This window comes from Ranitomeya variabilis, chromosome 4, assembly GCF_051348905.1.
Source record: "Ranitomeya variabilis isolate aRanVar5 chromosome 4, aRanVar5.hap1, whole genome shotgun sequence".
NCBI classification, from domain to species: Eukaryota; Metazoa; Chordata; class Amphibia; order Anura; family Dendrobatidae; genus Ranitomeya; species Ranitomeya variabilis.
In genome coordinates, this window is record NC_135235.1 from 17,538,871 (window position 1) to 17,549,733 (window position 10,863).

General features: G+C 40.4%; 2 protein-coding genes across 3 annotated transcripts in view; one reads left to right on the forward strand and one right to left on the reverse strand.

The window, feature by feature from the left end:
* XPNPEP1 (X-prolyl aminopeptidase 1) overlaps positions 1–3,118 on the forward strand; it is a 41,769-nt gene extending 38,651 nt beyond the window's left edge. For both annotated transcript variants that reach the window (XM_077258055.1, XM_077258057.1), the window contains exon 20: positions 2,752–3,118. In XM_077258055.1, the coding sequence (XP_077114170.1) occupies positions 2,752–2,880 (129 nt within the window). In that variant the 3' untranslated portion in view covers positions 2,881–3,118. The remainder of the gene's footprint in view (positions 1–2,751) is intronic.
* A 1,712-nt stretch (positions 3,119–4,830) lies between these two features.
* On the reverse strand, positions 4,831–9,865 carry LOC143769466 (uncharacterized). The gene is made up of 3 exons (XM_077258058.1): positions 9,594–9,865; positions 8,821–8,917; positions 4,831–5,277 (listed from the first exon to the last, which is right to left on the reverse strand). The coding sequence occupies exons 1-3, from the start codon at positions 9,781–9,783 to the stop codon at positions 4,968–4,970; spliced, it is 597 nt and encodes a 198-aa protein (XP_077114173.1). The 5' UTR covers positions 9,784–9,865; the 3' UTR covers positions 4,831–4,967.
* Between the last annotated feature and the right edge of the window lie 998 nt (positions 9,866–10,863).

Consider the following 10,863-nt stretch of genomic DNA (forward strand, 5'->3'; position numbering starts at 1 on the left):
CAGCCAATTTTGCGCTAAAAAAGTCAAATGGTGCTCCCTCCCTTCTGAGCTCTGCCGTGCGCCCAAACAGTGGTTTACCCCCACATATGGGGCATCAGCGTACTCGGGATAAATTGGACAACAACTTTTGGGGTCCAATTTCTCTTGTTACCCTTGTGAAAATAAAAATTTGGGGGCTAAAAAAATCTTTTTTGTGGGAAAAAAAAATATTTTTTATTTTCACTACTATGCATTATAAACTTCTGTGAAGCACTTGGGCATTCAAAGTTCTCACCACATATCTAGATAAGTTCCTTGGGGGGTCTATTTTCCAAAATGGGGTCACTTGTTGGGAGTTTCTACTGTTTAGGTACATTAGGGGTCTGCAAACGCAACATAACGCCCGCAGACAATTCTATCAAAGTCTGCATTCCAAAATGGCGCTCCTTCCCTTCCGAGCTCTGCCGTGCGCCCAAGCAGTGGTTTACCCCCACATATGGGGTACCAGCATACTCAGGACAAATTGGACAACAACTTTTGGGGTCCAATTTCTCTTGTTACCCTTGTGAAAATAAAAACTTGGGGGCTAAAAAATCTTTATTGTTAAAAAAAATATATTTTTTATTTTCACGACTCTGCATTATAAACTTCTGTGATGCACTTGGGCATTCAAAGTTCTCACTACACATCTAGATAAGTTCCATGGGGGGTCTAGTTTCCAAAATGGGGTCACTTTTGGGGGGTTTCTACTGTTTAGGCACATCAGGGGCTCTCCAAACGCGACATGGCGTCCGATCTCAATTCCAGTCAATTTTGCATTGAAAAGTCAAATGGCGCTCCTTTGCTTCCGAGCTCAGCCATGCACCCAAACAGTGGTTTACCCCCACATACGGGGTGTCGGCGTACTCAGGACAAATTGTACAACAACTTCTGGTGTCCATTTTCTCCTGTTACCCTTGGTAAAATAAAAATTTGGAGGCAAAAAGATCATTTTTGTAGAAAAAATGCGATTTTTTTTATTTTCACGGCTCTACGTTATAAACTTCTGTGAAGCACCTGGGGGTTCAAAGTGCTCACCGAATATCTAGATAAGTTCCTTAAGGGGTCTAGTTTCCAAAATGGTATCACTTGTGGGGGGTTTCCACTGTTTAGGCACATCAGGGGCTCTCCAAACGCGACATGGCGTCCCATCTCAATTCCAGCCAATTCTGCATTGAAAAAGTCAAACGGTGCTCCTTCACTTCCAAGCTCTGCGGTGCGCCCAAACAGTGGTTTACCCCCACATATGGGGTATTGACGTACTCAGGAGAAATTGCACAACAACTTTTGCGGTCCGATTTCTCTTGTTACCCTTGTGAAAATAAGAATTTGTGGGCGAAAAAATCATTTTTGTGAAAACAAATGCGATTTTTTATTTTCACGGCTCTACGTTATAAACTTCTGTGAAGCACTTGGGGGTTCAAAGTGCTCACCACACATCTAGATAAGTTCCTTAAGGGGTCTAGTTTCCAAAATGGTGTCACTTGTGGGGGGTTTCCACTGTTTAGGCACATTAGGGGCTCCCGAAACGCGACATGGCGTCTGATCTCAATTCCAGCCAATTCTGCATTGAAACAGTCAAACGGTGCTCCTTCACTTCCAAGCTCTGCGGTGCGCCCAAACAGTGGTTTACCTCCACATATGGGGTATCGGCGTACTCAGGAAAAATTGCACAACAAAATTTGTGGTTAAATTTCTGTTTTTACACTTGTGAAAATTAAAAAAAATGGTTCTGAAGTAAAATGTTTGCAAAAAAAAGTTTAAATGTTCATTTTTTTCTTCCACATTGTTTCAGTTCCTGTGAAGTACGTAAAGGGTTAATAAACTTCTTGAATGTGGTTTTGAGCACCTTGAGGGGTACAGTTTTTAGAATGGTGTCACACTTGGTTATTTTCTATCATATAGACCCCTCAAAATGACTTCAAATGAGATGTGGTCCCTAAAAAAAAATGGTGTTGTAAAAATAAGGGTTAAAAGTTGACCAGCAATTTCTCATAACTCCCTAACAAAAAAAAAAATTGTTTCCAAAATTGTGCTAATGTAAAGTAGACATGTGGGAAATGTTATTTATTAACTATTTTTTGTGACATATCTCTCTGATTTAAGGACATAAAAATACAAAGTTTGAAAATTGCAAAATTTTAAAAATTTTCGCCATATTTCCAATTTTTTCATAAATAATCGCAAGTAATATCGAAGAAATGTTACCACTAACTTGAAGTACAATATGTCACGAAAAAACAATCTCAGAATCAGTGGGATCCGATAAAGCGTTCCAGAGTTATAACCTCTTAAAGTGACAGTGGTCAGAATTGTAAAAATTGGCTTGGTCATTAAGTACCAAATTGGCTCTGTCACTAAGGGGTTAAACTTTTTTTTTTATATTTTCTCCCCATCTCTGTAACACTTTGCAGGATTTCCTCGTGTCCTTTCCGACACTTTTTGTTATATAAAAGTCGCACAAAGTTTAACTATGCAAAATGCAATAACACACGGCCATTGTTAGACCCCCAGCTGCAGAAATAACCAGTTAGCACTGGGAAATTGTGGTAGATGCCATATTGCTTAAAGAGGACGTCATTCCTCTGATTAACCCCTTAGCTGCCACGGTCAGCATTAACCCGCAGGTCCTGGGGGCTAATCAGATCACTGATTTCCGCAGTGTGACTGTGATCTGCGGTGGGCGGCGCGGGTTTTCTTACCTCTTCTCCCCTCTGTTTCTCCCTCCTCCAGATCCGCTGGGTGAACGACTACCACAACAAGTGCAGAGAAGTGGTCGGCGCTGAATTAGAAAAGCAAGGACGCCAGGACGCCCTCCAGTGGCTGATAAAAGAAACGCAGCCCATCGGCAAATCGAATTAATTTTTTTTTATACTCTTAGGGTTTTTTTTTTTTAACCCTTTCATTGACAGTTTTGAGATTTGCTTTGAGCCACGTAATGGACGCGTCTTTATCGCGGTTTCATAGATGAAGTTTTATTGGCTTTACAACCTCAGGGGAAGCAGGAGGAGCAGCAGTCACTCACAGGCCTGCGGTGATCTGACAAGTGTAATATTACAGAATGGAGAAATAAAGGAAAAGTCATTCATTGTTTTCCTTTATTGCTACAAATGAGTCTTAAATTTACAAATCCAATGAGTTTACATAACATAAAAGTGGAGTCGCTGAATAGATATGCAATTAAAGGGTTTGTCCACTATTAGGACTACCAGGACAACCTCTTCTTGATCTCACTGTTTGGCCCTGATAAAATAAAACAGCCGATACTCCCCTCCGTGATGTTCCAGCGACCCCGGAATGGGAAGTGAGTATAGGCTTTTATTTTATCGGGCCCAAGCGACGGGTATGAGAAGGAACTGTCCAAATAGTGGAGATCTGTAATCCTCTGCTGATCCTGTATTATTCTCACACACGTGCATCATGGACCCACTGTACCCGGTCCGGGCTCCCAGGAGGGGCGCAGCTAAGCGACCACCTGGTTTTCACTAGAGCTTGTGATGGTGGAGTTAGGCCTGAGCTGCAGGTGGCCGCTATGTACCAAACCAAGGGCAGTCCCCGGCACTGCAGCTGCTGACCCCAAGGGTTAGGATCGCTAACACGGACTCTGAGTCCTAAGCAGAACGGGATACTGATGCAGGTTCAGACAGTGCTGATCCTGGAACACATGACGGGACGGACACTGGAGCAGGCTCGGGTGCTGCCGGAGCGGCTTCAGGGCTTGGGTGCCGCCGTAGCGGCTTCAGGGCTCGGTATCGCCGTAGCGGCTTCAGGGCTCGGTATCGCTGGAGTGGCTTCAGGGCTCGGGTGCTGCCGGAAGCGGCTTTAGGGCTCTGGGAGTTGAAGGTTCATGAGATACAAATTTATAGGGGCCTGACTTGACATTACAACTGATTGCTGTACTAATCTTGGTGATGTAGTCATGTACTTATGGTGGCTCTGATGATGTAATCGTACTGATGGTGGTTCTTGTGACGCTTACATGTACTGATGATGGTATTGGTGTTATATTTGTTTACGGACAGTGGTTCTCGTGATGAATTAATGTACTGATTATGGTACTAGTGTTGCATTAATGTACTGATAGTGGTTCTGGTCATGTATTCATGTACCGATGGTGGATCTGGTGATGCATTTATCTATTGATGGTTCTGGAGCTATATTAATGTTCTGATGGTCTATTGACCTATTTAGTGATTATGGTTCTGGTGCCATATTAATGTACTATTTATGGCTGTGGTCTATTTATGTACTGATAATGATTTTTGGCTTCATATTCAAGTGCTAATGATGGATCTGGTAATGGATACATCTGAAAGACAACCATCACTACATGAGTATGTCAAAAGAACCACCATCCATACATAAATACGTCACCAGAACAACTGTCCGTACAGGAATATGGCAAGAGCACCATCATCAGTTTTGTCGCAAACTGTATTTGTTTCAAGACATGTACAAACCATCAGACCTTTATCTGTCATGGGGTCGGTTTAGTTTCCATTAGCATATCCGCCAAATAACCAAACGCCCCCCATTATAGTTAAGCAATATTAGTTTCCATGACGGTCCTTGTATCTGACATCTAAACTATACGATGTCAGGGATGAATATTGCTACTTGTGCCTTGTATTGTATAAATGGTACGCAAAAAATGAATGATTCCACATCTAACGTAGAAAACTCACTCCCTGATGAGTCTCACCCCTGAAGTAAATCACTTATCTTTATTTTTGCTGGTGTTTTTGGTTGACAAAGGTAATTCGAGTGGAATGAGGGGGCGTTAGGGGTCCTGTTACCTTAGTGTCTGACCCATTCATTTACATGGGGGCTGAGGATTCATCTGCCTAGGGTACCAAAATACCTTGTTCCGGGCCGGGCACCAAGTCCCAGCATACCCCTCTGCCATCAGCACATTGCCCCTTAGTGGTGGTGATACCGATGTGCAACTTTCAGACATAGAAGACACGAGGGTTGAGGATGATACCAGTGGATTTGATGTCCTCTGTGATCTGATTGATGGACACTTTCCGGTCTGTGACCTCCTCCTCCTCCTCCTCTTCGGTTTCCTCCTCTGCAGATAAGGCCGGGTTATTATAGATGAAATACACTTTGGAGTGGAGACTGGAGCGATCCCGATTCTTGAGCAGCAAGAAAGATTTGTGAAAGCTCAGCACGCGCTTCACCCCGGTAACTCTGATGGGTGTCCTGTTCTCACCGCACTTAACGGTCTTCTCGTATTCACACGCTCTCCTGTACCGCCTGCACAGAATAGAGACAGCGTGTGACCGTCAATGACACTGAAAGCAGAGGCACAGAATAATGATCCTGATGGTACAGGAAAATGACGCTGACACTCGAGGTGCAGGATAGTCAGAAGATTTATTACATTCTTTGACACGTGCATGAGTGTCCCCATTATACATAGGGACAGTATTATAGTAGTTATATTCTTGTACATAAGGGCAGTATTACAGTAGTTATATTCTTGTACATAGGAGGCAGTATTATAGTAATTATATTCTTATACATAGGGGCAGTATTATAGTAGTTATATTCTTGTACATAGGGGCAGTATTATAGTAGTTATATTCTTGTACATAGGGGCAGTATTATAGTAGTTATATTCTTGTACATAGGGACAGTATTATAGTAGTTATATTCTTGTACATAGGAGCAGTATTATAGTAGTTATATTCTTGTACATAGGAGCAGTATTATAGTAGTTATATTCTTGTACGTAGGAGCAGTATTATAGTAGTTATATTCTTGTACATAGGGGCAGTATTATAGTAGTTATATTCTTGTACATAGGGGCAGTATTATAGTAGTTATATTCTTGTACATAGGGGCAGTATTATAGTAGTTATATTCTTGTACATAGGGGCAGTATTATAGTAGTGATATTCTTGTACATAGGGGCAGTATTATAGTAGTTATATTCTTGTACATAGGGGGCAGTATTATGTTAGTTATATTCCTGTACATAGGGGCAGTATTATAGTAGTTATATTCTTGTACATAGGGGCAGTATTATAGTAGTTATATTCTTGTACATAGAAGCAGTATTATAGTAGTTATATTCTTGTACATAGGAGCAGTATTATAGTAGTTATATTCTTGTACATAGGGGCAGTATTATAGTAGTTATATTCTTGTACATAGGAGCAGTATTATAGTAGTTATATTCTTGTACATAGGAGCAGTATTATAGTAGTTATATTCTTGTATATAGGGGCAGTATTATAGTAGTTATATTCGTGTACATAGGAGCAGTATTATAGTAGTTATATTCTTGAACATAGGAGCAGTATTATAGTAGTTATATTCTTGTATATAGGAGCAGTATTATAGTAGTTATATTCTTGTACATAGGGGCTGTATTATAGTAGTTATATTCTTGTATATAGGAGCAGTATTATAGTAGTTATATTCTTGTATATAGGAGCAGTATTATAGTAGTTATATTCTTGTACATAGGGGGCAGTATTATAGTAGTTAAATTCTTGTACATAGGAGCAGTATTATAGTAGTTATATTCTGGTACATAGGAGCAGTATTATAGTAGTTATATTCTTGTACATAGGGGCAGTATTATAGTAGTTATATTCTTGTACATAGGGGGCAGTATTATAGTAGTTAAATTCTTGTACATAGGAGCAGTATTATAGTAGTTATATTCTTGTACATAGGGGGCAGTAATATAGTAGTTATATTCTTGTACATAGGGGCAGTAATATAGTAGTTATATTCTTGTACATAGGGGCAGTATTATAGTAGTTATATTCTTGTACATAGGGGCAGTATTATAGTAGTTATATTCTTGTACATAGGGGGCAGTATTATAGTAGTTATATTCTTGTACATAGGGGGCAGTATTATAGTAGTTATATTCTTGTACATAGGGACAGTATTATAGTAGTTATATTCTTGTACATAGGGGCAGTATTATAGTAGTTATATTCTTGTACATAGGGGCAGTATTATAGTAGTTATATTCTTGTATATAGGAGCAGTATTATAGTAGTTATATTCTTGTACATAGGGGCAGTATTATAGCAGTTATATTCTTGTACATAGGGGCAGTATTATAGCAGTTATATTCTTGTACATAGGGGCAGTACTATAGTAGTTATACACTGTGTTCCAAATTATTATGCAAATTGGATTTAAGTGTCTTAAAGATTTAATTGTTTTGTTTTTCAAATAAACTCGTGGATGGTTTTGTGTCTCAGGGCCCAATGAATCACTGAAATCAATCTTAAACACATGTGATAATTAGTTTTCCAGGTGATTCTAATTAAAGGAAAACTACTCAAAAATGATGTTCCACATTATTATGCAGGTCACAGGTTTCAAGCAGTATGGGAAATAAAAAGGATCTATCTGCTGCTGAAAAGCGTTAAATAGTGCAATTCCTTGGACAAGGTATGAAAAAATTAGATATTTCACGAAAACTTAAGAGTGATCATCATACTCTGATGAGATTTGTGACTGAAACAGAGCACAGACAGAGTTCATGCAGATAAAGGCATAATGAGGAAGTTTTCTGGCAGACAAATTCATTGGATTAAGAGAGCAGCTGCCAAAATACCATTGCAAAGCAGCAAACAGTTATTTGAAGCTGCTGGTGAATCTGGAGTCCCTCGAACCTCAAGGTGTAGGATTCTTCAAAGGCTTGCTGTGGTTCATAAACCTATTCGGCCACCCCTAAACAGTGTTCACAACCAGAAACGGTTGCAGTGGGCCCAGACATACATGAAGACTAGTTTTCAAACAGTCTCGTTTACTGATGAGTGTCGAGCAACCCTGGATGGTCCAGATGGATGGAGTAGTGGATGGTTGGTGGATGGCCACCATGTCCCAACAAGGCTGCGACGTCAGCAAGGAGGTGGAGGAGTCATGTTTTGGGCTGGAATCATGGGGAACCAGTTGGTAGGGCCCTTTAAGGTTCCTGAAGGTGTGAAAATGACCTCTGCAAAGTATATAGAGTTTCTGACTGACAACTTTCTTCCATGGTCTAAAAAGCAGAAACGTGCCTTCAGGAACAAAATCATCTTCATGCTGACAATGCACCATCTCATGCTGCAAAGAAAACCTCTGAGTCATTGGCTGCTATGGGCATAAAAGGAGATAAACTCATGGTGTGGCCACCATCTTCCCCTGACCTCAACCCTATAGAGAACCTCTGGAGTACCATCAAGCAAAAGATCTATGAGGGTGGGAGGCAGCTCACATCAAAACAGCAGCTCTGGAGGCAAAGAAATACAAGCAGAAACTCTCCAAAAACTCACAAGTTCAATGGATGCAAGAATTGTGAAGGTGACATCACAGAAGGCTCCTATGTTACCATGTAACTTGGCCTGTTAGGATGTTTTGGAGTTAAATAGCTTTTTTGTTCAGTGAATGTGACCTCCTAATGCTGCAAATTCCACAAATGAGCATTTTCAGTTCTTTATAACAAATGTTTAGAAATTCTACTGTGCCTAATAATTTGGAACAGTGCATTGTGGGGTTTTATTCCTTTTGGAGATTATACTGTTATCATTGGGAGGTTTCTTCAATAAAATTTGATGTCTACTCTAACGGGTGATGACTTTTATTAGACTGACTGTCATTTGCACCGACCATTTAGGAAAATCCGAGAAAAGTGTCATTTGCATAATAATTTGGAACATAGTGTATTCTTGAACATAGGGGCAGTATTATTATTATTATTATTAAACATCGTGTCTAGTTATAGAGTCTTCGCATCCTGACACATCTTTTTGTTTCCTTTAAACCGTTAATCTCTGTGTCACTTACCTTTGACGTTTTTGATAGGAGATTGTGCATATGGTGATGGACAGGATAAAGAGGACCAGTGCAAATGCCATTCCTGTGACACTTAGGACATTATACACTGAAACGTAAGGAGATACTTTAGGCTGAGGTCACATTAATATTCACATTTCATATTTTCTTTGATTAAAGAAAAAATACCTGCAGTCCTATGTAACACCACAGATAATAAAATATCCAGTACAGATCATGTAGTGGATGTCACCTGCAGTCCTATGTAACACCACAGGTAACACTAATAACTCGGACATGTTTTTGTTATGTGTCATCTCTGGAGCTGCGGGGGAAGCTGATGAAGACGCATTATTGCCTCCATTCACACCAGCGTCTTTACGCTTTAGGTATTATGCGGATAGTTTTTATAGCCCTGCAGAGCTTTTCGCTTTATAAAATCTACTTTAGGTCCAAGATTTATTTTGTGCCATTTTTCCGCTTTTTAGGGCTGAACTGTACATTACCCACGTGGCCCAAACCCCTCCTAACCTCGCTGACCCTCCTCCGTGTCTGTTACTTATTGATCCTGGCACCTGAAAACTTTCTGTCTTTTCTTACTTGGGCAATGGTGACATATCCCTTTAACCCTTCAGCTCCCAGCCTCTTCCCTCCTTATAGAATTCAAAAAAGTTTCGAAATGACGAACCAATCACAGCGAAGAGAGGAGACCGGTTAGAGATGACAGCAGACAGCTGGGAAACTTTTCAGGTAAGTTACAAAACTTTGTAAAACTTTTCCTTTACCTAATAGTGTGTTATTCCGCTCGTCCTGCAGAGTCGGGTCCTCGGCCGCCGTCCTGTTGTCAGCGAGGAGATGAACGATTTCTGACCGGTTCGCGCTCATCCTACTTGGTAGTTGGGATCCGACTGTCTCTTTCATATTGAGGGCCGAATCATGTGACGTTCTTGGGCTTAGGATGGGTTTCCATGACATCAGCGCTTTGTGTTAAAGTTCCTCTGTCCTTTTATTTTAATTCATTAGCTGTGTACTTCATTTAAAGGAACAGAGCAGCAATGATTACTGGGGAGAAAGATCCCGCATGTTTCACAGCGGAGAAAAAGATGAATTATTATAAATAAATATAAATGACTTTTTATGTTAATTATAACCAGAGATGTATAAAAAAATATGCCCCACACTCCAAAATGGAACCCTATTACCCAGGGCCGGTTTTAGGCAAAGTGGGGCCCTAGGCAAAGTTTAAAATGGGGCCCCAAATGCTAACATATTGCACATCACACAGAAGCATTTCTGCTGTATTTACATGCGCTGAGTTCAGGCCGCTAAACGAGTGTGATCGACAATACTGAAGTCGTTGGACGCTTGTTTCCCGGTCTCTTTCCACCGTCTGAGAAAGAATGAAGGGGACAGAACGATCACTAACAGATCACCATACCGTATCATGTTATCAGCAGCATATCTACAGTTTACCCCGGCGATGTCCTGCTGAGAACAAGGATTTTTGTTCCGGCATAAACAATCCAATCACCCAATGAATATGCAGCATTTTGCTTGTTTAGTATAATACACCCTATAGTCCTCCATATAATATAATGTGCCCCATAGTCCTCCATATTGTATAATACACTCCTCATAGTCCTCCATATAGTATTATACACTTCCCATAGTCCTCCATATAGTATAATACACTCCTCATAGTCTTCCATATATTAAAATATACTCCTCAGTCCTTCATATAGCATAATACACTCCTCACAGTGCTCCATATAGTATAATGCACCACCATAGTCATCCATGTAGTACAATTCACTTCCCATAGTATAATGCACCCCATAGTTCTTCATATAGTATAATGTATTTCCCATAGTCCTCGATACAGTATAATTCAGCCCACATATAGTATAATGCAGCCACCACCCCACAGTGTATAATGCAGCCACCCCAGAGTATAATGTAACCCCCCACAGAGTATAATGTAACCTCCCCATAGAATATAATGCATCCCCCCCATATAGTATAATGTAGCCCCCTCATAGAGTATGATGCAATCAC